Source organism: Anolis sagrei, chromosome 2 (genome assembly GCF_037176765.1).
Source record: "Anolis sagrei isolate rAnoSag1 chromosome 2, rAnoSag1.mat, whole genome shotgun sequence".
Taxonomy (NCBI): Eukaryota; Metazoa; Chordata; class Lepidosauria; order Squamata; family Dactyloidae; genus Anolis; species Anolis sagrei.
In genome coordinates this window covers 180,091,644-180,119,522 of record NC_090022.1, presented here as the reverse complement: position 1 = coordinate 180,119,522, position 27,879 = coordinate 180,091,644, and the positions used below count along the sequence as shown (strand labels likewise).

Here is a 27,879-nt window from a genome sequence, read left to right as displayed (position 1 = left end):
TTTTCTCGCAGATGTTCTCGCGCGGCTTCCAAAATGGCGGCCTTCGGTGAAGAGTTCACGTTGTGTCCCTTACCCGGGGCTCCGCCGCAAGCCCCCTTGGGCCTGGAACCCGACGCCGACCGGGTACTGCTCACGGACCGGGCCCGAACGGTGACGCTTTATAAGGTAAGAGGGGGGCGGCTCCGCCAACGGTTGCGTGGCAACGGAGCTCCCAATGGCAGTGGCTGTAGCTCGCGAGGCCCTCTAGTGAGGCGCGTGCTGCCTGCTGCGCGAGGCGCCTCAGAGGCAAGAGGGACAGAATGGGCCTTTTTCCCCCTCTCCTTCCTTTCTCTCTCATGTGTGCTGCTATGTTTGGAGTTAAATCGGATTGACTATCTCTTTGGACTACAAGGGCTTCGAATTCGGAATGCCACATCCTTAGGCCCCTTCTTCACATTATAAAATCCCACATTATCTGCTTTGAACTGGAATATATAGCAGCGCGGACTCAAATAACCCAGATCAAAGCAGATATTGTGACATTTTCGGCCTTGATATTCTGGGTTACAGAATAGGAAGGGCTCTTAATGAGTAGACCCCCCAGATGTTTTGGCCTTCAACTCCCAGAAATCCTAACATACTGGTAAACTGGCTGGGATTTCTGGGAGTTGTAGGCCAAAACACCAGGGGACCCACATGTTGAGAACCACTGCTTAGGGCAGCAGTTCTCATCCTTCCTAATGTCGTGACCCCTCTTGTTGTGGTGACCCCCAATCATAATATTGTTTTCGTTGCTACTTCATAGCAGTCATTTTACTACTGTTATAAATCATAATGTAAATATCTGATATGCAGGATGCATTTTCATTCACTGGACCAAACTGGGCACAAATACCCAATACACCCAAATGTGAATTCTAGTGGGGTTGGGAGAAGATTTATTTTGTAATTTGGGAGTTGTAGTTCCTGGGATTTATAGTTCACTTATAATCAAAGAGCATTCTGAACTCCACCAGCGATGGATTTGAACCAAACTTGGCTCCCATGACCAATGGAAAACACTGGAAGGGTTTGATGGGTATTGACTTTGAGTTTGGGAGTTGTAGTTCACCTATATCCAGAGAGCACTGTGGACTCATGCAATGGTGGATCTGGACCAAACTTGGCATGAATACTCAATATGCCCAAATGTGAACACTGGTGGAGTCTGGGGAAAATAGATCTTGACATTTTGGAGTTGTAGTTGCTGGAATTTATAGTTCATTACAATCAAAGAACATTCTGAACTCCACCAACGATAGAATTGGCTCAAACTTCCCACATGGAATCTCCATGACCATCAGAAAATACTGTATTTTCTTATGGTCTTTGGCAACCCCTCTGACACCCCCTTGCGACCCCCTCAGGGGTCCCGACCCCCAGGTTAAGAAACACTGGCTTAGGGGGTGCATGCACACTGCAGAATGAATGCAGCTTGATACCACTTTGACTGCCACGGCTTAGTTACAGGATCCTGGGAGTTGTAGCCAGCGAATGCTATGGACTTTAGAATCATAGAGTTGGAAGAGACGTCATGGGCCATCCAGTCCAACCCCCTGGCAAGAAGCAGGAACATTGCATTCAAAGCAACCCTGACAGATGGCCATCCAGCCTCTGTTTAAAAGCCTTCAAAGAAGGAGCCTCCACCACACTCCAGAGCAGAGAGTTCCACTGCTGAACAGCTCTCACAGTCAGGAAGTTCTTCCTAATGTTCAGATGGAAAGTAGCTTACCTGTAACCATGTTTCTTCAAGTGGTCAACTATGAAATTCAAACATGTAGTATCTCCTGCATCCACACAACTGATTTGGATCCTTATTGAAAAGCTTTTGCCAAATCAGAGACTCCAGCCCTGCCCATCCACTCCAGTAATAAAGCCAGGCAGCAGGGTCTGAGGCCTTAGTTCCGTTCTGCGAAAGACAGTCAGAGATAGAAGGCATGACGGAGTGCGGGGAGGATGGGCGGGTTGTGTGAATTTCACAGTTGACCACTCGAAGAAACATGGTTACAGGTAAGCAACCTTACTTTTTTCAGCGTGGTCACTGTGAAATCCACACCTGTGGTAGACTAGCGAGCAGTCCCATGGATGATGGGTGTGATGCTAGTGCAGAAAAAAGAATTGCTGCTTTCGCGGACAAAAGGAACTAAGGCCTCAAGCTTAAAGCAAGCCTTAAAAACTGTGGCATAGACACTGAGAATTGGGAAGCTCTGGCCCTGGAGTGCTCTAACTAGAGGTCAGTTGTTACCAACAGTGTTGTGGAATTTGAAGCGATAGAAATGGAGGACAAAAGGGAAAAACGCGTCAAGAGGACGACACGTCAAGCCAACACTGACTGGGACTGCCTTCCATCTAAAAATCGATGTCCTCACGGTGGAAGAACATGTGAATCAAGAGTAGGTCTCCACAGTTACCTATAGATCTAATACCAAGACCCTAAGCTTGGACAGCCATCCTACTCGAATACAAATGATTACCAATGGTGATGATCCCATGGCAGTTAAAAAAAGCTATCAAATTGCATTCATGCTGTAGTGTAGATAGATTCTTGGAGATGCAACCAAAATCTGAACACCACATTCATGTATGCTTTATATCAGGAGTCCTCAAACTAAGGCCCGAGGGTCATTTACCTGGCCCTCATTCAGGGTCAACCTAAGTCTGAAACGACTTGAAACCACACAACAACAACAACAACAACAACCTTATCTCAGCAGCCAAAAGTAGGCCCACACTTCCCATTGAAATATTAATAAGTTTATATTTGTTAAAACTGTTCTTCATTTTAATTATTGTATTGTTTTAAGTGGAGGGTTTTTTGCACCGCAAATAAGATATGTGCAGTGTGCATAGGGATTCATTTTTTTTCCAAATTATAATCTGGTCCTCCAACAGTTTGAGAACCCCTGCTTTATATGAATAATAATAATAATTTTATTTCTTACCCGTTTCTCCTTGTGCCTCAAGACAGGTTACAATGTATCTATAAACATGCCACCATTATATAAAATACACATATTAAAATGTATAGCCAGGCAGTCCCCAAGTTATGAACAAGATAGGTTCTGTAGGTTTGTGCTTACGTTGAATTTGTATGTAAATCAGAACAGGTACTTTTTATGTCTAACTCCAGCGATAGATAGATAGATAGAGGCTTTGGGTAGCATAGAGAAGGGTTAATATCTCTGTGGTGTTTGTTTTGCTGACAATTCCTGTTGTCTCATCCCCAATCTTAACTAGGAGTCATTTGTAAGAGACCTTCCACACAGCCATGTAACCCAGAATATCAAGGCAGATAATCCACAATATCTGCTGTGAGCTGGATTATCTGAGCCCACACTGCCATGTAATCCAGTTCAATGTGGATTTCATAGAGCTGTGTGGAAGGGGCTTAAGTCAATAATTTGTAACCCCGGGACTGCCTGTATTAAAATATGCAGAATGAACATTAAAATATAATGAACACAAGGTGTGGGTTTAAAATTTATGATTAAAATTGGCAGGGTTGTAAACGTTATAAACACAGCCTGAATGTGGTTTATATGCAATATTTTTAATCTTGGCACAGTGTGTGAACATTGGGCCATCAGAAAGTGTAGGTATCACTGCCTCAGCCTCCTAAGTGGATCATTTTGGATAAGGGATGCTTCACCTATTTCTGTTTATGAGGTGTTTGCATTATAATTTCTGCTAATGTAATTTATCTATGTGTTATTCAAACAATATTTAAAGTCCACTTTAAGAGCCAAATTTGGTTTGAAAACGTGCTTTAAGAACCAAAGAATATACAGAGCAATACAGTTTGCTGGCAATTCATTAGGAATAGAAGCAACTGGACTTGCTGAATGTCTGTAGTCTTGGTAAAACTGTAAGTAGTTTGTGTACTCAGAATAAATGGTTCCAATTTTTTCAGTTGCACAACAAGTGGAAGTTACCATGTTCCTTACTACGTTATTTTATGCTGATATATTAGCTTAGTAATAACTGATAATTTTGACTTTTTAAAGGTTTCAGATCAAAAACCATTGGGTTGCTGGTCCGTCAAACAAGGCCAAAAAATTACATGTCCAGCTGTGTGCAATTATGAAACAAAGGAATTTGTTATTGTTCACAATGACAAGGTATGTTTTGTTACTGACATAAGAAGCTAACTGGAATTGTGTGGGAATGTCAAAGAAAATGGCACAAATGTTCTGAAAATTGTGTGGTTGCTATCATCCACTCATGAATGTGACTGTTTTATTTTGTATTATTGAATCTAATCGGGATTATTGCAGTCAGTTTTAGTTCTTGGACAATAGCAGTGGGGCTCTGTTCTCCTTGAAAAGCAATGGCAGCTAAAAATTAACTATGATTAAACTATCTATTGCCCAAATATATGCTGGTACGGGGTAATGAGATCCTGTTCATATTTTCAGGAGATAAATGGACCTTATTGCAAGTAACTAACTCAGAAGTAAAGATGGAGTTGAATGCCTCTATTGAAATCAGCTTATTGCATAATACATTTTCATTGAAATCAACATAATTTAGTACTGGATTGTAAATCTTATCTCCTGAAGATGAGGTTTTTAAACACAAACATCAGTGCAAGGGGAAATGCTAAAGAGGGAAATGCAGAGATGTCTCCCTTCCCTTTTTCCTGTCCCATTTCTTTTGGGGTTTTATGACTGTACTTTGTATGTTACATATGGATTAGGTCATTGCTTTAGCAGCAGAAATTTAATTTACAGCAATACAGATGTTTTGTAGATTCAGGGCCCTTCCACATAGCCCTATATCCCAGAATATCAAGGCAAAAATCCCACAATATCTGCTTTGAACTGGGTTATCTGAGTCCACACTCAGATAATATGGGATATTCTGTCTTGATATTCTGGGATATAGCCCTGTGTGGAGGGGTCCTCATCCTATCCTTTTTTCTGTACTACACAAGTACTATTCAAAATGGTGACCCACAATCTATAGTTTCCTGGTGAATTTCTACCCTAGAAAAATACATTTGTAGTCACTGTGTACAAATATGGTCCCTGGCACATTGAGGAGAAAAAAAATGTTGATCCTCACATCAGATGGCTTGAGAAGTATTGTGCTAGGCTACTGTTAGATTCTCATCATGAATAATTTCTTTCTGTCCAGACTTTGAGAGTAATATTTATTAAATAGACAATTTCCGCTTTCCAAAACTACCTCTTTTTGTTTTAAAGATTTTACAGATATGGAAGGAGGCTGATACGAACTTGGACAAAGTCTTTAAAGCCACAGTAAGTGTTGATAATTTTTATGACTAATAAAGGTAACTGAATTTAAGAGAGAAAGAAAGTCAAAGGGCTTGGGAGTTAGAGTTGTATTACATGGAATTAAGGAAACAGGGATTAACTTCCAGTTTGTTTCCCAGATATACTAAATGCCATGGTTTCCTCGCCCTGATGTAAAAAGATTTCCAGAATATTATAAATGGAACAAGACTGTGCTTTTGAAAGAGCTTGTGGTGACAAGGGAGTAAAAGATGAGAGAATGAGAAATATAACTTCTCAAGTTTGTGGAAGACTGATCAAAATTTATGGAGAATTGATACTGGAAGAAGCAAAGGACTTTGAATGATTTGTCCCCTGGAATACAGCACTGGGGAGCCTAGAATCCTCTGGAGCACCCAGAATGAGTGAAGGGGCAACAGAGGAAGCAGTTAAAATGCCTTCTCCAGTGGAAAATCCCATTCATGGAGAGTTCGGGCGTATTCCAATAAATAAAAAACTGAAAAATAGGAGCCGCTTTGGTGCAATGGCTTAAACCCTTGTGCCAGCTGATCTGTTGACCTGAAGGTTGATGATTGAGATTCGCAAGACAGGGTGAGCTCCCCTCTGTCAGCTCCAGCTTGCCATGCAGGGACATGAGAGAAACCTCCCACAGGATGGTAACACATCCGTGCATCCCCTGGGCAACGTCTTTGCAGATGGCCAATTCTCTCACGCCAGAAGTGACTTGCAGTTTCTCAAGTCACTTCTGACATAATTTTTAAAAACTGAAAAATCATTTCAGTTCCTGCTCAGTCAAAAAAAATGGAATAAAGTAAATACTCACCCTCTTATTTATTTATTTATTATTTACTTTATTTATATACCGCTTTTCTCAGCCCTCAGGCGACTCAAAGCGGTGAGCAACATCAATACAAAACATCACGAGACAAGTATAGGGCAATTAAAACAATTGTAACATAAATCATTACAATACACATCCGCAATCTTCAATTGGCTAAAGGAGATTTCTTTTTCTTTTGTTGATGTTAGGCCAGGTAAAATATAGCAAAGTGTTTCTACCCATTTTAAATGTCACTCTTTCAGATTTTAGGAGAAAATGGCATGTGTTTTATGTAAATCTAGTTAGCCTTACAACAGGAATTGAGCTGCAATTTATTCAGGTGCCCCCATTGATACTCAGAAGCAATTGCCTTTGGGAAAACATAGTACACTGTTAATAGGATACAGTACAAAGATATGTAGGCTTTGTTACCCTTTGTTGTGCAGTTTGCATTTGAGAAGAAATGACAACACTTTTTTTTCCAGTTATCAGCCAGTGTTTATCGGATCCATTCTCTGCCTCATATTGAACCCCTGGTCCTGTTCAAGGGTGGTGGTGTGAGGAGTTTGGATACTTTGCTAGCTGCACCTCAGCAAGAAGTTGAAAATATCATTTCAGATGAAGTTATTAGGTCAGTGCTGCAGTCTGTGCTAATGTTCTAATTTAGGAGTCATTCAGAAGTCGTTTTAATACTTAATCTGCCCAAATTCCTGCCATCTTATCCCACTCTAGTTCCAAAACTGCTGGGAATTGAGGGGTTATTATTGTGAATCACACATGGCTGTGTATCTTTGTAATTCTGTTTTAATTTCCTTATTTATGTTCCTTCATTGAACATAATTTGTTTTTTATTAGATGTGATACTTTGAAGTAGTGGTGTGGATAAAGATTGATTGTAAAAAAAGGATGGAATAAAACATAGGGTTTTTATTTCATATGTTTGAATTAGTCTAGTTCTTTTGTTAGCAGTTATGGTGGAGTGGCTGGGCATTTAGAACTTCAGAAAATGTATTCAGTAATTTTTTTTGCAAAAGTTTAAAACTGTGTGATAATAATCATATAACTTTTTAGATGGAGTAATGTTTTCATGGGAGTTGAACAACCTGTCCTGACATTTATTACTGAGCAGGTGAGTGTTAAAATTTATAAAATTAATTACAATATAAGAGTCTGAATTTTTATTTGCAAATAATAATTCACAGATGAATGTTTTAAATGCCTCTTGTGTCTATTTGCAATTGATACCATCATTCTAATATTGAACATAAGTGTGCTGTTACTGAATCTCAAGAGTTAGTCATCCTAGAGTTAATCTGCACTGCATAATTAATGCAGTTCAACACCACTTTAACATCCATGGCTCATTGCAATGATTTTTTGGGATTTGTAGTTTGATGAGGAACCGGCACTCTTTGGCAGAGAAAGCTGAATACTTTGTAAAACTACAATTCCAGGATTCAATATCATTTAGCCATAGCAGTTAAAATGGGGTCAAAATGCATTAAGTCTTAGTGTAGATGCACTGTTAGTCAGTAGATTAGATGTTCATAGTGTCTATATACTCCATGTCTTTTGATAACTGTTTATGCTTTTCTGGCCAGAATATGTGCTCCAGTAGATTTCTCTCAAGTTGTTCAGAATGCTTTATAGTAGTCAGTTTTCTTATTATTATCATCTTGCTGGTTTTCATATTTTATTCTCTTCACTTTCTTCCATCTCACTGCTTCATCTGCACTAATATTCAGCCTAACCCCTCTTCCCCCCACCCTCAGACTAAATGCCTTCTGTCTCACTGTGATGTTATTTTACTGAGGGGTGATTTGAATGCAATATTCCTGCTTCTTGGCAGGGGGTTGGACTGGATGGCCCATGAGGTCTCTTCCAACTCTTTGATTCTATGATTCTATGAGAATTGTTCTCTGGGAAATAAAAACAAAACCTTTTTCCCCTTCAGAATGGGAATTACTTCCTATACATTCAGCAGTGTAATACATGTGTCCATCAGAAGTTTAAACTTGAAACAGGGAGTGAATCATCTACACCGCTGAGCTTTGCTGGACATTTGAATAACAAAGTTATTACACTCCTTTGCTTGTGTAAGTATTCAAGCCCTGCTTTGATAGAAATGCAGATTAAAAAGCATAACATTTCTTTTGACCCATCCTGTATTTAATTTTGCATAAATTACAGGTATAGCAGTAGATAGTAGATTCTAATTGTATAGTTTCATCTAGCTCTTAGGAAAGGATAAATAAAAATGTGTCATTAAGGCTCAGCACTGAAATATATACTGCCTCTTTCCCTTCCTCCCACTCCTTTCAAATGTAGAAAGAAAATGCAATCAGCACATAAACATGCACATACAGATGTGTGTGAATATAAAAATGCTCTATTTTAAAATGGTATTGTTAACCATTTCATTTGCACATTGTGTATAAGGGTTGTACTTTGGTTTGTTTCCAGCTATAGTTTAGAAACTGCTATCATTATGCGTGAGCACATGCTTTATGCCTATAGAGCGTGTTTATTTCTGTAATAGGCCTGAAGAACATTGCCATATTAGAAACTGAGGCCCCTTCCACACAACTGAATAATATCCCACCTTTTCTGCTTTGAGCTGGAATATCTGGCAGTGTGGACTCAGATAACCCAATTTAAAATAGATATTGTGGGATTTTCTACCTTGATAGTCTGGCTGTGTGGAAGGGCCCTGAAAGTTGAAGCCCATTCTCAGCTTCATGATCTTAAAAATATTTAAAATAGTAGTGGGAGTGTTGTCTCTAAAGATTGAATTATGGGGTCTAAACAGAATAGTTTCTAGGGAGAACGAAAGCAACATCATTTGGCAGTAGTAGTAATTGTGTTAAATAAAGTCTTCAAGGAAACAGCTAGTGAAAAAGAAGGGGATAACCATATCTTTGAAGCTATGCCTCTTTGCTTTATGTCGGAGTAATATATTTTATGGATCCCAATTTGTATTTCATGTTTTTGTTAACCACCATGAAACTTGATGCTTTTATGTAGATTCAAATGGCTGTGTGTTTAAGGTTCTGGTGCCACTATCACCAAGTGTCTCTGAAGAAGAACATGTTCTGTCAATGTCACTTCTGGTCAGACTTGTAATATCTGGCAGTATTCTAAAAGGGACTTCAATTGCAATTCTTGATAAAGACCATATTGCTGTAACAGGAAGCCTGGATTCCCCAGACAATAATGTTAAAGGTAAGGAATTATCCCGTGACATTAAAATACTGTATATACTCGAGTATAAGCCTAGTTTTTCAGTCCTTTTTTTAGGCTGAAAAAGTCTCCCTCGGCTTACACTCGAGTCAAGGTTTTTTATTATTTTACTCTATTATTATTATTATTATTATTATTATTATTACATTAATCATTTTACTCTATTATTATTACATTTATTATTTTATTCTTTATTATTATTATTATTACATTTATTATTTTACTCTATTATTATTGGAATGATATGTAAACGCATTTACACTGAAGAAGGTTAGAATAATGCTTTAAACAGAGGACAGTCTTATCTTAAAGTTTTATTCAAAAACATTTAACCTACTGATGCCTCAATTAATGCAATTTTATTGATATCTATTTTTATTTTGGAGTTTACCAGTAGCTGCTGCATTTCCCACCCTCGGCTTATATTCGAGTCAATCCGTTTTCCCACTTTTTTGTGGTAAAATTAGGTGCCTCAGCTTATATTCGGGTCGGCTTATACTCGAGTATACGGTAGTTTGAAGGAATCTGTTGTCTCTAAAGCAGAAAGAAATATCTAAGAATGTTTTTAAAAACATAATAATATTGCTTACGTACCTGAATTCAGATGTTTTATTTACAGTATGAAAAGTAAATAACAAATCACTGGCTGAGGGCTCAAAATCTAAGTAACAAAGTGGTAGAAGAGGAAGACCTAATCAAAGTTAATAAAAAGATACTGTACTGATAGTTCAGTTGTTGAATTATACACAGCAAGAGTGATCCACTTCATTTTTTAGAAAATACTTTTTTAACTGTATTCTTGCAGATTAATAATTAAAGCAAAATATTGATGTGAGGCAAAGCAATAATTGCCAGGGGGAAGATCATGTACTAATTCTTTTATGGGTATATTATCAAAGTGCTGTGCATACACTTCCATGTGATGTTTTAATTTAAGATTATACTATGTACAAAAGTAATGGTTCTCTCTCTCCCCCCCCCCCCTCCCTTTCACTCCCCTCTCCCCCTTTCAGATTGCTTTTCCATATGGAATATAAAGTTCCAGACATTGCAGGCTTCAAAAGAATTGCCACATGGAACCATTGGTCAAGTAAGTTATGGGGTTTTTTTTTTTCATTTTCGCAAGCAAGTTGTTCACAGAAACATTTGCACAGAGGATATGGAATGTATGAAAATACCTTCTTAAATAAGTTCAATACTAGAATTCGAATACAATATTTCTTCAATTGGAAGACAAAATCAATTGTAAAATGCACCCTAATTCCGGACCACCACTAAAAATACATAAAATATAGCTATTCGAATATGCACCCCATTTTTAGAGATGTTTTTATAGGGGGAAAGTGCATCTTAGAACTGAGGAAATACTGATTTCCACTATCTGGAATGGTTCCATGGCAGTTGATAGCTGTTGCTTGAAGAGCTTCTTACAGCTTTTCAAAAGTGTGACTGCTCAAGAACATGTACATAATTCACTCATCAGTCACAGAGGCTTGCTTCTTCTTAGAACTTAATGAGAATGGCTTATCTAGCCTAAGAAGTCTATAGCAGGCCTGTGTTTTGGAGATCTATTCATATAATTCCTGATTTTTGAACAAGTTGGCTAGGGCTTCTGAGACTTGGAGGCCAAAACACCTAGCGAGCCATATGTTGAGAAGGCCTGGCAGCCCTTGACGTTTCCCACCTCATCATTTTTGTCATCAAGGAAAACATCCTTTACCTTTGAGATTATTGCTAACCAGTTCTAGTAGCAGTCATGAACAGCAATAGTGGAAAGAGCAAGGGTATGCTTAGGTGAGGGAAATTTATTACCATATGTCCTTGTGTCCTCAGTAAGCATCTGGTGTTGTCTTGACACCCAGACGTTGTGCACTGAACAGAGATGCCTGGATTCTTCAAAGTTCTTACATATCTCTTTGTTATAGTTGTAGGATCTGATCTGTGGCCATATTTAAGGAGCCAGGCATGCAATTAACCATCCATACATTTAACAGGAATTGGGAAAATGTGCGTCCCACCTCAGTTTTTTCAACAAAACTGGGGTATTCATCAATCAGATGAGGGAAAAACTTAACATACTATTGAAATTAGAAATCTCAAGAGTTCTGTGGTATTCTAGAGACTATATATGATGGTGGTATGAGTCCATTAATTCATTGCCCGCTCATTAAATATGGATTCATTTATTTCCTTAGTGCTGGTGCTATGGAGACAAACTCTTTGTAACACATGGTAAAGAGTTAAGAGTGATTCTGTATAAGTGTGAAGCCTCATCCTTAGCTGCTGCTATTGGGAAAATCAAAGATACACAAATCTCAGGTAAGAACTAAATGAAAACATTTCTAAATATTATATATTGAGCCACTAAGACAATGGGCTTCATTTTAGTACGTGATGTGATGGGATAAACAACAAGGTTTTTTTCTCAGGTCCACTTGCTTCTACTTTTTGGTTGAAATACAGATGAGAAATCTTTCTTGCTTGTTTCTTGTGTTCTGTCTGGCCAAGTGCAATGTTTCCTTGTCATCAGGTGGGAAGTTTTGTTCGGTTAATTTGAATAACCCCAAAATTATAGACATACCTGAGATAACAAAGAATCTGAGAAGGAAACGTCTTTTTTTCCCAGCTTTTCATGCCCTCTCAGTCTCCCTTGGTTTCTTGTCCTCAGTGTATAGAGAGTTGATCAGCATTGAGAGGGTGGTGAAAGCAGACTGTTGTTGTTTATCCATTCAGTCACTTCTGACTCTTCATGACCTCATGGACCAGCCCACGCCAGAGCTCCCTGTCGGTTCTGGCCACCCCCAGTTCTTTCAAAGTCAAGCCAGTCACTTCAAGGATACCATCCATTCATCTTGCCCTGGTCTGCCCCTCTTCCTTTTTCTTTCCTTTTCCCCCAGCATCATTGTCTTGAAAGCAGACTAAAGAAACACAAGCTTTTGGTGTTGGGTTGCATAAGCATGTCTATAGTAATGCAATAAAGCTTGAGCATAGAAAAAAGCAAGATTTGGCTGTATTTGATCCAGGCATAACTTTTTGTGCCTCAGGTGAACAGCTGATGCCTTCAGAATCCTTTCCTGGGCATTTGTGAATAGCAACATGGAGAGATAACAGGAGAGCAGACATGTCTCAATAATTGCAAGAAGTGTGTTAGACAGGCATACGTCTATAGGTTTGGCCATCAAAACAGAAATTACAGTATTAGACAAGTGGAGGCTGGTTTTAAAAATCCCTAAATACATTTTGGAGGAAGCATTGAAGTAGTCTGTAGAAGATTCCAAGTGGGTTTTTAAATTAATTTTTTATTAACCTATCCTAGATGCTTCATTTTACAAAGGCAACCCTATGAACAAATCTTGCTAAGAACCCCGCCTCCCCAACAAGTTTGCCATAAGTCAGAAATTGTTTGAAGGCACACAATAATAAATATCTTCAGTTCTAAATAAAACATTTGCTAAAACACATTGAAGATGTTCTTCAAACTCTGTTCTTTCCATGTTATTTCTGCCTCTGGTAATACCCAGGAACACATCAACTTTGTTGATTGATATGTACCTGTACTTAGTGTGAGAAGATTTACGGAGTAAATAAAAGCCAGGTCCTTAGAGAATAGAATCTACAACCTGAGTGTAGATTGGGGCATGCACTGGAAGAGAGTGACAGATGTAAGGAAGGTGTATGAGGTAAGGGGTGACAGATGTAAGGAATGTGTATGAGGAAGGTGTGAATAAATGTAGCTATTAAACAATCTTTAACTTGATCTAGTTTGTATGGTTAACTAAGGAGTCAAAGAAGATATGGAAGAGTTTGTGTACCTGAGAAATACTTTTTCTTGCAGTTCATATAAATATTGCACTGCTTATTGCATATTGCACTGCAATAGCATTTCAATAGCATTTTAAGTGTAAACCTGGCCTCAGTTTGTGTTCAAATTTCATTCAAATCCAAGAAATACACACAATAAGTAAAGCTTTCTAAAATAACAGAATCAGCACTCATGCTGTCCCCGATATGATTTTATAACAGATAAGGAACACTTAATTAGAGGAAACATCAATAGCAGGGTCAACCCTGGATTGTATTTGGACGAGAATTTGCCAAAGAATGCCAAGTGCTTTAGGCTATATTTAAGAGCAGGAAACTGATGAAATACCCTTAAGTATTCCTTGCTGAAGTGAACCCTAAGAACAATTCATGAGATCATGGTAGGTTGATAGGTGATTTGAAGGCACATGCTGTACCACATTGATTCCACAACTAGATTTCCATAAGTTCAACTTACAGAAATTACTTTTTTGAGGAAATACACATATGAAGCACACTGTACCCTTTTGAGGTAATTTTTTGGTGTATTTTTGTTTCCAGGAATGAAATCTGTCTCTGTGAATTGGAATATGCTTCAGGAAAATGATACGATAGATGTGCAGCTGGATCAGCATGTATCTTCTAAGAGGAAGGTATGTATGGTCTCAACCTATATGTGTGTGCTCACACACACACACACAACATCCCCTGCCAAGCGTTGCTGTGGCGAAGTCTGGTGATCTAGAAAATAAAGTAATAAGAAAGTGTTGGTTTCTAAAATATGTAAATTATTTCTGCTTGTAGGTAAACAGTATTTCTTGTTGTTTCTTTGTCAGTGTTGAGGTAGAGATTGTCTGGTTTGCCTACTCTGGAACATGCAACGTAGAATTCTCCTTCTTTAGGGGTCCCTTTCAAATCTCTGATATATATCTGTCGTGTGTGTGTGTGTGTGTGTGTGTGTGTGAATCATATATATCTATCTATACCTATGGCTGGATGGCTCTTTGTCAGGAGGGCTTTGATTATGTTTTCTTGCCCTGGTGAAGGGAGTTGGACTGGACGGCCTTAACGCAGCATTTCTCAACCTCGAGATCAGAATCCCCAGGGGGGTTGCGAGGAGGTGTCAGGAGGGTCGCCAAAGACCACCGAAAACACATTGTTTTTTGTTGGTCATGGGGGTTTTGTGTGGGAAGTTTGGCCCAATTCTATCATTGGTGAGGTACAGAATGCTCTTTGATTGTAGGTTAACTATAAATCCCAGCAACCACAACTCCCAAATGACAATATCATTTTTTTTAGTGATGGTCACTCCTTGGGTTAGTAGGTGTGTTGTAGCCAAATTTGGTGGCAATTTGTCTAGCGGTTTTTGAGTTATGATGTCATTCTAAACAAACAGAGTATTTTATATATATATATATACACACACACACACACATATACACATACACATACACACACACACAACCCCGCCCCTTTCTGCCATGGCTGCATGGTGCCTTCCCGCCTGGGAGGGTACGTAGGCAGGGTCACATGAAAGGCACCCTGTGGCTGCGGCAGAAAGAAGGGGCCAGTGTGGGTGAGCAAGGCCCACTTCGAAAAATGCCTATCTCCCCTGTCGGGCCCAGCAAGGCTGAGGGCTGCAAAGCTCCCTTCATGTGGGTGCCCATGCAAGGGAAGGCGAAGTCTGGCGAACGGCGCCTGCATGGAGCAGCCACCCGCGCACCTCACCAGTGGGAAGAGAAGTAGGAGTCTGTGTTTAGTGGGGCCAACAAAGAGAGGACAAAGACTGGGGGGGGAGGTAAGGAGGGCCACACAAGGCCCCAGCGTGGTGGGGGTGGGTAGGCCCAAAGTCAAGGAAGAAAGGGGCCCTGTGGAGGTGATGAGTGGGAAAGAGGAGGGAGAGACACCAAATTGGGGGCCTGGGGAAGCCAAGGGCCTTCTTGCCCAGCCCACTGGAGTATTCAACGCTCCCTACGGCTGTTTGTTTTTTTCCCCTCATGCAGGAGGGGGCGTGGCCAATGGGACATTTTCATGCATGTGCTGTACCTTGTTTTATCATTATTGTGTTTTAAAGTCCCTTTCACTGTTTTTTGGGGGTATGGGGTGATGATCACTCATTGGGTTGTTAGGCGTATGCTGTCCAAATTTGGTGTCAATTAGTCCAGTAGTTTTTGAGTTATGTTAATCCCACAAACGAAACTTACATTTATATTTACACATACATACACACACACACTGTTTGATAGCACTTTGACTGCCATGGCTCAGAGCTATGGAATCCTGAAACTTGTAGTTTTACTAGATCTTCCAGAGGGCTGCTACTTCACCACACTACAACTCCCAAGTTTGATAATAGTGAGTTGAATCAAACTGCATTAACTACAGTGTAGATATATTCTAGGTCTGCTTCTTCACCTTTGATAGCAGTTGTAGGGTTCTTTAAAAAAAAACAAGAATCAAGAGAGAATGCTACAAGAGGGAGGTGGTGATTTCTGCTGTTCTGTACCCTCAGTACTGAGCATTAGAGACACACACAAAGAGAATACATTTGAAGATTATCTTTTTCACTCGCTTGCTCTAATCAAGGACAATTCAGTATCTGCAGATAAAAAGAAAAATCCTGGTTTCCCTTTTCTTTTGTAATTCAAATCAGCAATTTTTACCATTTTTCTTTGCTTGACAAAGGATATAGTAAACTTGTTTTTTGTGGTCCCACAGGGCCTATGATCTGAATCCAGCCTGCCACATACAAACTTTGTATGTTTATTTTTACAGTTACGATCAAGAAAAAGCGCTCCGCTGGAGAAACTCACAGTTGAACAACTTCTTTTAAGAATCAAGGTAAACGCATTTTGAAATTCTTAGTAAAGCAAGGAGAGTGTTATATGCCTAATTTGAGGGGTAGTTTTTTCTTGCTTGCTGGCTTTTTTTTACAATTTTTAGATTTATTATTTATTTTTATTTATTTCGGTTATTTCTACCCCGCCCTTCTCAACCCTCGAAGGGGGACTCAGGGCGGCTTACAAAAGGCACAATTCGATGCCAGCGATACACATAGTAAGATAAAATACATAGCAGCAACAATTATAAAACAATCCAGTAATAAGTACAACTAATAAAAACCAATCTAGTGATCAACGTTTGCCAAGCTCAAAATCCGTAAGTTCATTCCGCATTGTCATAATCCTATCCAGTTCTAGTCATCATTGTCCTTTGTCTGTCTGCCAGATTACCCAAAGGCCTGGTCTAGATTGGCTTTAAAACAAGAGCTAAAAATCATCATTCGCAGTTTCTTTCCATTTTGGGGTAATTTGAAAGAAACTAAATTTCATTGCCTGAATTAATTTTAGCAAGTTAACAAAATGTTGTTTAGTGTATTATATGGCTTTTTAAATTAGTTATATCTGAATAGTGGTCAGCAAAATCAAAACTGGATAATAAAATTTTACCCACACAGGTAAACAAATACATCCCTTTGTGCATTTTGTTATTTCTCCCTCTCCAGGTAGTTTTCTGTCCTCATGATGCTTTTTTCCAATGTAGAGCATATGGAAAGAGGAGAACCTTGTCGTGATAAATGCAGCAAATGTAAATGTTTATACCTGCAGATCAGTTGCAGTTCAAATTAACATTTTGATATTAAATCCAATATTATTGTGTTGTGTTTATGTATTTGAAGTCAACAAATATAACTGCATAAAACTGAGATCCTGCTAATGCTTAGTGCACAAAAATCAAATACAGGGCTTGCAATCTGAATCCAGTCCGTCACGTCATGTTATGTAGTCTGCTACGCTTTCAATGCCAGGGCAACATAGTTACATGTATACAGTCTTACAGTTACAACTTTCCATTTGAAGGCAACCATAAGGCTGTTGTGGCCCTATGTGAAAATGAATTTGACACCCCTGGCTTAGTGGAAGAGATCCTGAGAAGGACATGTTCCTTGTCCCGCCAAAATGCAGATAAACTGTGCAAATACAGATCTTGAAAAGACTCTCTACAGGACCCTCTTGACTCCAAGAGAAGGGAAAATGGAGCAAAATTGGGCAGAATCTTTTTGTTTAGGGAAGTTGGATAGTAATCTGGTATTGTATGTACAATTAGACATTTTGTTGATTGAATTAATGAGTTTATAAACAACTTTTTTCATATTTATATTTGCTACTATAAATACTTCTGAAAACCTGCAAGTGGTAGATGTCTTTTTAGAAGAGAAAATGCTTTTTCTGTGGTGGCAGCTGGAGCACATGTGTATGTTTATGTGCATTCAAATCAAATTTCAACTGGCAGCAGCCCCTTGGATTTTATAGGGTTTTCTTAGACAAAGAATACTCCGGGAGTGTTTTTCTGTTCCTTCCTCCGAAATTGTGTGGTCTCCCATCTAAGTACTAACAGGGCTGGCCTGCTTATCTGCCAATATTAGAGAAATATAGTGCCATTACAGGTGTTTCAAAAACAATGCATATACAGTTTATTTATTTAGAAGTTTTATATACCGGTCTTCTTACCTCCGAGGAGGGACTCAGGCCGGTTCACAACATGTGTTCATATACAGTAATATAAAAACAGCACAGTGCATCATCATTATACATTAAAATATAAAATACAATAAAAACATCATCATGTTACACAAGCCAAGTCGTCAAATACAGTCCCAATTCATCGCCATCCTTCCATGTGGACAAGGGTTATTGACTCAATCATCGAATGCTATATTCCAAAGCCAGGTTTTTGTTAGCCTTCTAAAAGTCAGGAGGGAAGGAGCAGATCTAATCTGGTGGGAAGGAATTCCAAAGCCAAGGGGCCATCACCAAGAAGGCCCTGTCCCTCGTTCCCACCAGACGTGATTTCGAAGATGGTAGGACCGAGAGCAGGGCCCCTCCGGAAGATCTTAGTAACCTTGATGGTTCATAGGGGAGAATCCGTTCGGAAGGTAAACTGGGCCGGAGTCGTTTAGGGCTTTATAGGTCAAGGCTTTATTAACCTTTATGTGACCTCTAAGAGTCATGTAACTGAATAATATGCTATATTAGTAATTTGAGTGTGTTGTTGATGTAAATAATTATGAAATTACTGACTAAAATTATCTTTTTCAGGATGCTTCTCAGAATATAGTAGAAAATACGGTGATGGCCTTTTTGTCCAGTGCTCAGACACCTGAATTTCAAGCATCGATTGGCTATGTAGTGTCTGCTCTTGTGAACAGGTGTAAAGCAGAACCATCATTTTTTCCTCGGGATTGCCTGGTGCAACTGGTCCAAACACAAGGCCTCTCTTACAGGTGACAGATGCTTCATCAGTTCTCATAAATACGAAAAAACTAGGCATATGTTTGGAAGTGATGCTTATCAGAAGTTAGTTTCTTATTCAGCCTGGTGCTCCCAGCAATTTCTCTCATGTTTGTTGTGTGGCAAGGAGTTTGTATTCAGTTTGTATGCATCTATCTGTGGAGTAACTGCTTGTTTTGTGTCCTAGTTTGTGCCCTGACTTAATGGCGGTTGCCTTGGAGAAAACAGATGTACACTTGTTACAGCTGTGCCTACAGCAGTTTCCTGACATCCCTGAAGCAGTGATTTGTGCTTGTCTGCGGACTTTCCTGAGGTGAGGCTACAGCCATTCTACCTGCAATTCTAATTTGGTTTTTAATTCAAGAATTAAAATAAAATGTTTTTGAAAATATTTAATCTGTTCAAGACTTAAAAGATGCCATCTTGTGCCTTGAACCTAGATGACTACTTTGGCATGTAGTGGAAATGCCATATACTTTTCCATTAATTTATTGTATACGGAAGGCCCCAAGTTACAAACAAGATAGGTTCTGTAGGTTTGTTCTTAAGATGCATTTGTATGTAAGTCAAAGGAGATATATTTTAAGTGTAACTCTGGCTAGATGGATAGATAGATAGAAACTTTGGTTAACATAAGGAAGGGTTAACACCCCTGTGGTGTTTGTTTTACTGTCTGTGCCCCTGTTCCAAAGATCTGACCTTACTTTCTGTCCCAGTGAGAATTGGATTTTGAAAAAAATTGGCTTGTTGTGGAAACAAGGATTGATTATAAGTTCCAGTGGAGACACCGTTTTCTCATAATAAGAACTCTTACAGGAATGACTTTCCATTCCAAGGGATAGATTTCTCTCACTTCCTGTTGTCTCACCCCTGTTCTTAACTATGAGTTGTATGTAAGTATAATGTTTGTAACTCGGAGACTGCCTATATATGAATGCTATTCATAATAAGTAATTTGGTCTCCAATATTCTAGCCAACAGATAATACCATTTAATGACACGATCTCCATTTAAGAGACTATATCATCTTTCAAACTTTCTCTTTTGTCCACATAATATTTTACACATCCCCAGGGATTTTCCATGTTCAGACTGTAGATTATTCTTAGTTTAGTTTCACAACCCTGTGTGTTTTTATGAGCTCCCTGCAAATAACCTGCCCCTATTTTTATCTCATTAGAGTCTTTTAATCATTTCATCCTGTACATGTGTCCCGCCTACTGTTATCGTGATTGTGTTTATTGGAATGTTATTTTGTTACTGTGTTTTTACTTTTTCTTCTTCTTCAATGTAATTTTGATTATATTGCTTGTTGTTTATGTTTTGATTTTATTTTGCTGTAACATGTTGTCCTGGGCTTGGCCCCATGTAAGCCGCTCCGAGTCCCCATTGGGGAGATGGTGGCAGGGTATAAATAAAGATGATGATGATTATTATTATTATAGACAAGGCTTGATTTTTGAAATCAAGAAGAGCCAATTAACCACAGTAATTGCAGGGAGGCTTTCAGTGTACTCCAAATATTCAGTCATTCCTAGAATACATTTTTGTTTTTCCTACAATGAGAAATTTATCAACACAGGTTGAATAGTAAGACCTTTACAGTATATGCAAGATCAGCTTCGGTTTTCTATATGTCTTTTGCAATTGTACTTAATATTCCAATGTTAGGATTAGTTTTAAACTCATCTAACTAAATGAAGGTACATTACTGTTTGTTGACTTTTTCTCCAGCATTGGTGATGACCGCCTTGAAGCAACAAATGTCAGCCTAGATTCTCTAGCATGTCATGTTCATACTGTGCACAACAATAAGATGGAAAAACAATCTAAAATTACACAGAATGGCTTCAGTTCTGAGCCCCTGGATGATGATGGCTGTGATGCACAGCTGCCACAGAAGTCTTCAGTAAAAGAAACAAAAGAAATGTGCCCTGTGGGACCACATAAAGCAAGTTTACTGTATCCTTTGTCAAGCAAAGAAAAAAAATGTGAAACATTGCTGATTTGAATTACAAAAGAAAAGGGAAACCAGGATTTTTCTTTTTATCTGCAGATTCTGAGTTGTCCTTGATTAGAGCGAGCAAGGAAAAAAGATGATCTTCAAATGCATTCTCTTTCTGTGTGTGTCTAGCACAGTACTTGCACGATTCCCCTGTGATTTAACAAGTATTGGTATTGATAGTACTACATGGTCAACTTAAGACCGAACCAAGCATTCCTACAATGGAACTTATACTTACGAAAGTTTCCTTCTCACTTTGGCAATTAGTTGATATCCCAAGTTCTATATAGCATGGCAGTTTTGAGCAGCATTAGTACTATTCCTTGATATAGGTTTAAAATCTTATTTCTAGGACAGATGCAGGTGTTCAGGATCTAACTTCCATCTGCTGACATGGGCAGTGGTCAGGCATGATGGGAATTACAGCCCAGAACATCTAGGTTTGCATACCCATTGCAATTCCAGAGGAGTGCTTTTAGGGAAATATTCCTTCTTTGTATCTTGTGGTGAATATCCTCAAGCACAGCGGTTTCTAACCTGTGCTCCACAAAGACCTAAGAGCTCCATGTGCACTTCCCATGAGCTGCTTCAGGAAAATAAAATAAATAAAGATTGAATAAAATTAAAGAATAAGAAACAAAAAGTATAATCAAAATAAGAAAACTAGATATCTCTTTACTTTACATTCCCTTAGTTTTTTTTCCAAAGTTTATTGAATAGTCTATTGACCGCATCAACATTAAAAACAGTAAACCTTAGTATTTATTCCCTTTTCCTCCCCTTGTAACTACTCCTTTTTTCTTTTTTTTTCTTTTTTCTTTTTGTCTGTCATGTCAGGAGCGACTTGAGAAACTGCAAGTCGCTTCTGGTGTGAGAGAATTGGCCGTCTGCAAGGACATTGTCCAGGGACGCCCAGATGTTTGTTTGTTTGTTTTTTTATGTTTTATCATCCTTGTGAGAGGCTTCTCTCATGTCCCCGCATGAGGAGCTGGAGCTGATAGAGGGAGCTCATCCACGCTCTCCCCGTATTCGAACCTGCGACCTGTCAGTCTTCAGTCCTGCCGGCACAGGGCTTTAACCCTCTATGCCACCGGGGGCTCCATTAACACTACTTCTAAACACCATTAACTTGTAAGACATAAAGTACACCTAAGAGGCACTGCCATAGAAATTGATTCTAAAAGGGCTTCAGAAATCAAAAGGTTGGTAAACATTACTCTAAGAGCATCTTCAGATTCAGATAGTTTCCGATTCTGGAACTCACTCCCCAAGGATATCAGACAACCCCCCACATTGGCAGTCTTTAGGAGGAGCCTGAAAATGTGGCTGTTCCAGTGTACTGAATAAAGGAAACAATGCCCTGCTCTGACCAATTCCCTGCCAAATGTCCTCAGAAGCACCTTAACTACCTGTTGGGTTGGTCTCCCTACATTATCCTTTAAAGCCCTCCTGCTTAGATACATCCTACCTCTGTTCGCGCCCAGCGTTTATTTTAAAATTTTAATCTATTACATCTGGCCTGGCCATAAGGTTTTACATTTTTGTGTGTTATTGCTTATATGTCAGTTATATTAATTGTAGTGTTTTATTTGCTTGCTGTCTTGTTTTACTGATATATTGTTGGGCTTGGCCTCATGTAAGCCACCCCAAGTCCCCTTGGGGAGATGGTGGTGGAGTATAAATAAAGTATTATGATTATTATTATTATTATTATTATTATTAGACTTTTATATTCCTACCTCAACTGTCAACAGCAGTACTTCTCAACCTGTGGATCCCCAGGTGTTTTAGCCTACAACTCCCAGAAATCCCAGCCAGTTTACCAGCTGTTAAGATTTTTGGGAGTTGAAGATCAAAACATCTGGGGACCCATAGGTTGAGAACCACTGGTCTACAGGGAGCACACTTTTCTTTTGTTTAAACAGCTCCACTGGCTGGCCATCCATTTCCAGGGATAATTCGAACTGCTATTGGTTACTTGCAGAACTAGAAGGTACTTTCAGGAATTGTACTCTTCCTTATGTCTCTGTCCTTGTTTTGAGTTCTTCTGTGAAGGCCTTCATATCTGTCCCATCACACTTCTGGGAACATTAAGTGGGAATATGGGGGAAAGCCTTCTCAGTGGTTCTGGAATCCCCTCCCAGAGAATGTACACTAGCACCCTCCTCAGTATCTTTATGCAAGCAGGTAAAACACCAGATTATTACTATAGTCCTTTGATAATTTCTTTTTCAAGGAAGACATGCCATGTATAATGTGCTGGACTTTACTATTAGTTGGTTTTAAAGGTGAGATGAAAATACATACGATAACAGTTATTCCCTTGCTACTCTGCAGCTAGTATTGAGATTATAATGTGACCAGTATTCCTGAGTTCAAGGAATTTGGGAATTACATATCCAGTTGCTTAATTAGTTTCCTCTACAACCAAAAGGAATCCTGTTTGCAAAATGGAACATCACCATCCAGTTTTTAATATTAATGCTTTTAAAATGCTTTTATTTCACAACTATTGGTTTTGGGGACTCTTTTAGGGCAGAATAGAATATAGCTCTTAACACATACAGATCCTTGACCATTGAACCTGAATATTATGCAGAAATACCATTCTTTGTTCAGCATATAGCGAAACCTTTCTTTTACCTCATTTGAAAGACCTCTCTGCTGAACAAGTCATAGTAAGTATTGGTGTCTTTCCCTAGTACGTTTTCTCAGTACAGTGACTGTTGAACCACGTATTAGTAGAAGTTGTCATTGAACATACTGGACCTTTCAGAATACCAAGTTACACAAAAGCTTATCCATGTATTTAAACAGAAAAAAACATGTGATGGCCTTTATAAGTGTAGTCATTTTGAATTGCTAAACCCATTTAACCTATTACTTTGAAAAGGTAACAATATTTCATCTCTCACTGGTTCTCTAGGGTCTTTTTAGTCTCCAATGGCAGCATATTTTAAAAATCTTCAATTATTATGTTAATCTTTACCTGTATTTATAAGATGAAGCTCTCCTCTATTGCTCTTATGCAAGTCCTGAGACAGAATATGTATCAATAAGAAGCAGAGTATAATTACTGTATAATATTGTACTTATTAGATTGGGAATTTTCAGAAATTTCAAACAGATCTCCTGATCTCTGAAGCTGAAATCAGTGTTGCCTTGTATTACTGTTTTCCTTTACTTGGAAAACACTCAACATTGTGTAATGTTTCTATATGCTAGGGTTTAGTGTAAGGGAAATAAGAGATGAGTAGTTGTAAGTAACTGAATTTTTTTTGCTGATAGAAATATATTTCAAAACTATCAATGTACTTAACCGCCTGATTGAATTTGTTTTTTTCTTCCTAGTTGTTTCTCCAATATTTGCAGTACCTATATATAAAATGCAGTGTAGAGGCTACCACAGACTTTTCTACCGTATCTTCTGTGACCATAAATCAGGTAAAAAAAGTCATTAAAATATTTTTTTCTTGGATATGTCTGTGCAAGTCTGCTCCTTTTTTTCCTCACTGAAAGGAGCTATGTGCATTCTTCTATATCCAAGGAGGACAACTGACAGATTGAAGGCCAAATCTCCAACACCCAGGATTGTTCCCCCACCACATCTGTTTTAGGCAATGGGAAGTCTTTTTCAAACTAGAATATAGGGTTTACCTATGTTTAACCCCCCCCCCCAACCTTTTTTAAAGCAGGAGACATTTTATTGGGGAGAGCAGTCTCAATACATTGGGAGACCACCTTTTACCCCACTCCTCAATACATTGTACCTGTAGAAAATTTTCAGACACTGTTTCATTTTATTTATTTTTTTGCTCTACACTTTTATTTATTTATTTGCACTTAAATGTTTTGGTGTTTTCATTGTTTTGTACAAAAACAGTCTGTATTCTTAATGGTGATGAGTGTTCAAAACAGTGACTGTGGTTATTAGCCATTTTTGAATTAGTCTATAAGGCTGCTTAGCTGGATGTAAATACATTTCTCCTTACAATCCTGTGAGCAAAAGCTATACTTCATATATACCCCCATATTTTTTGTTGTTTTCAATTTGGTTTTTATATTCCCCAGTGGCTCTATTTCATCATTAAAATTAAAATCAGAACATAATTTTGTTAATTTAAAAATTAGGAACATTTGAAAAAAAGGAAAGTTTTTTTTTAAATTGTTGCCTCCAATGTTATGCTTTTATAATGAGTTGCTTGACCTTGTTGTTACATATATTTTTACCCCACCTTTCTCCCCATGGGGACTCAAGGCAGCTTAGAATAACATGAAACAACTCAGTAAATGTAAAAACATTGCAAATAAACAACTAAAATAATTAGATATTTGTGTTATGGATACAAGTTAATTTTATTGTTATTAATTTTACCTTTTTGTATTTTGTTGTATTTGCATTCTGTTGCACTATTGAGTGCATCCTGCGAGCCGCCCCGAGTCCCTCTGGAGAAATGGTGGCGGCAGTATACAAATAAAGTTATTATTATTATTATTATTATTATAAAATACAGTTAAGATACAATAAAAATATTCATACAATTAAAATTATATTTAAAACAAAATATCCTCCTCCAACTCCTGCCCACAACTTCACTTGTAGTGTGATCCTCGTCCTTCCCCAAAGAAATGTCTGAACCAGGTCTCTCTTGAAGTGAGGTTCCATGCACTTCAAGCTAATGAAAATCTGGAAGCATAGCTTAAATATTCTAAGATGTTTCCATTTATTTTCCAGCAACCATAGTTGATGCTGCCTGTGTTCTATCTAGGTTTGCTACCCTTATGACTGTCAAATATGTGCTAACCAAAATATTCAGTGAATAATATATGAGCTTTAGTGCTTATTTGAATGTGTCTCTAGTGGGGACAGGACAGTGATTGCAAATTAGAAATATGTATTACATTGCCTATACTGAAGAGGCTTGGGTGCTGCTGGTAGGCGTGAAGGACTCTTTTTACATGACATTTAAATTGAATAAAACACTCCTTTTCCCACATAATATATGCGCTTTCAAAGGAAAGTCTGAGCAAATATTACATTGTTAGCATCAGTATTAAATCTAAAATTGTAAGCCTGGATACTTGCAACAAAACTCTTCCTAAATACTTGGATAGTCTTGCATTTAAAGAAACAGAACATTGGGATGTAATATTCTTGCATTCCACTTAACTTAAAACAGCACTGACTTCATTTTCAGATCATGGACTGGATATACCTCCTTCTGGATGCTCATTTTACAGTGGTTGTGATGTTGCCAGAAACAAGAAGACTGCTTTATACATTGCACAAGTTTGTAAGAGCTCAAGTAAGTTATTTTGCTCTCGATTATAGGAGGGCAAATGTATTATAGGAGGGCAAATGGGAAGCCACAATCTGCATATGACCCCACAGGGCAGTTTCTTGAGGTCCCTTGAAGTGAAAATAATAATAATAATAATAATAATAATAATAATAATAATAATTTATTTGTATACCGCCCTATCTCCCCAAAGTGACTCCAGGCAGTTTCCAACATATAAGACAAAACATTCAATACATTTGTAAAAAAAAGTTGGCCACAAATGCCCTCTAAGGGGAGTAATTAGCTGTTTGCTCTCCCATCAAGGCTCAAGAGAGTTTTATATTTACTTCCACACTTTTGTGTTTGTTGAAAATGTGAACAAATTGCTTCTTATCATAATATAAATATCTGATATGCAGGATGTATTTTCATTGTTACAAACTGAACATAAAGCATAATGATTAATCACAAAAAACAATATGTAATTATATATTATGAAATATTTATTTCTGATTACAAATTAATTAGATTTTGACTTCAAGCTTGTTGCAGCATGGGTAACAGTCTTAATATAACAGCAGGGAACTACTACTTTCAAAGTAAGAGCCGCACAATTAAACAGGGAATAACACTTTCAAACCAAGAACAGATTTTTGTTCTCCAATTTGGCTACAGAGTGTGATTCCAGGAGGGAAGGTTTGACCAAAGCAGGCGATCAGAAGAAAAGGACTTTATTATTATTATGTTTATTTATACACTGCTTTTTGTCTCAACAAGGAGACTTTGGGAACTTCCAAAGACAGACCCTATATCCCAGGATCTGATCACAGGTTTTCTTCTTTAAACTGGATTATATGAGTTTACACTGGATTATATGAGTCCCTAGAAATCAGATCCTGGGATATAGGGCCTGTCTGGAAGGGTCCTCAAAGGGACCTTCCACACAGCCATTTAACCCAGAATATCAAGATAGATAATCCACAATACCTGCTTTGAAGTGCATTATCAAAGTCCACACTGCCATATAAACCAGTTCAGTGTGGATTTTATACAGCTGTGTGAAATGGGCCAAAGCAGCTTACATTTCAATACAATTTCAAATCTATAAATATATGAAACATTACAACAGGATTAAATATCATTGGTATTCTTTAAGGCAGGCATGGGCCAACTTGGGCCCTCCTTGTGTTTTGGGCTTCAGTTCCCACAATTCCTAACAGCCTACCTACTGGCTGTTTTCACAGCAGGCGCCTGGATTTGCCGAACAGAAGCAGAGGACAAATAGGGGAAGAAAAGGAACCCCATGTTTTGTCCAGGAGGCTGGCGTTTCTACCACCCCACTCTCCCCTTCCTGTTTAACTTGGGGGGGGGGGCTTTGCAGGGGCTCCATGAGCCCTGCGCATAGGTAGAGGTGGAGGGAGGGCTGAGTGGCAAGGGGAGGCTTTGGGACTGCCTGTTGGCTACACAGCTCTGTATCTTTTCTGGAAGAGCGGAGGCAAGGAATTCTCTTGCATCTGCTCTTCCACACAGTAGCCGCGTCGCTCCAGACCCACCTCCACCTCCTCTGAGGAAGAAGAAAAAGAAGAAAGGGATATAAAAAGAAGAGGAGGAGAAAGGGAGAGAGAAAAGAGGGAGAAAAGGAGAAGGGAGAAAGGAGAAGAAAGAAAAAGGGAAAAGGGGAGAGACTGAAATGTGGAGAAAGAGAGAGCATGAGGGGGAGACAGAAAGAAAAGAAGGAGCTCTGCATTAGCAGAGCCAAGCCTGATTCCACTGAGAGGGAGGCCTCCTCCTCAGCAGGCTGGATAAATACCCTTTGCAGGCTGCATGTGGCCCACGGGCTGTAGTTTGAGGACCCGTATTTTAGATGATGCTACCAAGTTGTCTTCCCCTAACCAAAAAAAAGTTAACTTTTTTCTAGTTTACTGCATACTGTCTCTTTTTTTTCTCATGATGGTAAAAACAGTTACTTTTGCCATTATTTGCAGTCCACCCCTTGACTCCTTATTTTTCTTCTCAGGCACGTTTTTACTCCGATCTGAACAAGATTGAAGCAAGCCTGAAAGAGTTAAAGAGGATTAACCGACCAAAAGATGGAGGCTTATATTCCATTGAAGTTCTGAAACTTGTTTGAAATTGATACATTTGCCATAAAATAGTTATAAACCCA

General features: G+C 38.6%; 1 protein-coding gene across 1 annotated transcript; it reads left to right on the top strand.

Annotated features, from left to right (window-relative positions):
• Window positions 1–27,879, top strand: NOL11 (nucleolar protein 11). The gene is made up of 18 exons (XM_060763085.2): window positions 1–165; window positions 4,023–4,136; window positions 5,223–5,279; window positions 6,579–6,724; window positions 7,165–7,222; window positions 8,048–8,189; window positions 9,118–9,315; window positions 10,347–10,423; window positions 11,529–11,652; window positions 13,696–13,787; window positions 15,910–15,975; window positions 18,234–18,418; window positions 18,613–18,738; window positions 20,160–20,387; window positions 23,030–23,108; window positions 23,782–23,874; window positions 25,629–25,736; window positions 27,730–27,879. Exons 1-18 carry the CDS (start codon window positions 34–36, stop codon window positions 27,841–27,843), a joined length of 2,139 nt encoding a protein of 712 aa, XP_060619068.2. The 5' UTR covers window positions 1–33; the 3' UTR covers window positions 27,844–27,879.

Bases quoted from the DNA above. Each gene is read 5' to 3' on its own strand.
- NOL11 (XM_060763085.2), top strand. From the start codon at position 34: ATGGCGGCCTTCGGTGAAGAGTTCACGTTGTGTCCCTTACCCGGGGCT. The intron at 20,388-23,029 runs GTATCCTTTGTC...AATATTATGCAG, and splicing joins CCACATAAAGCAAGTTTACT to AAATACCATTCTTTGTTCAG. The intron at 23,109-23,781 runs GTAAGTATTGGT...TTTTCTTCCTAG, and splicing joins TCTCTGCTGAACAAGTCATA to TTGTTTCTCCAATATTTGCA.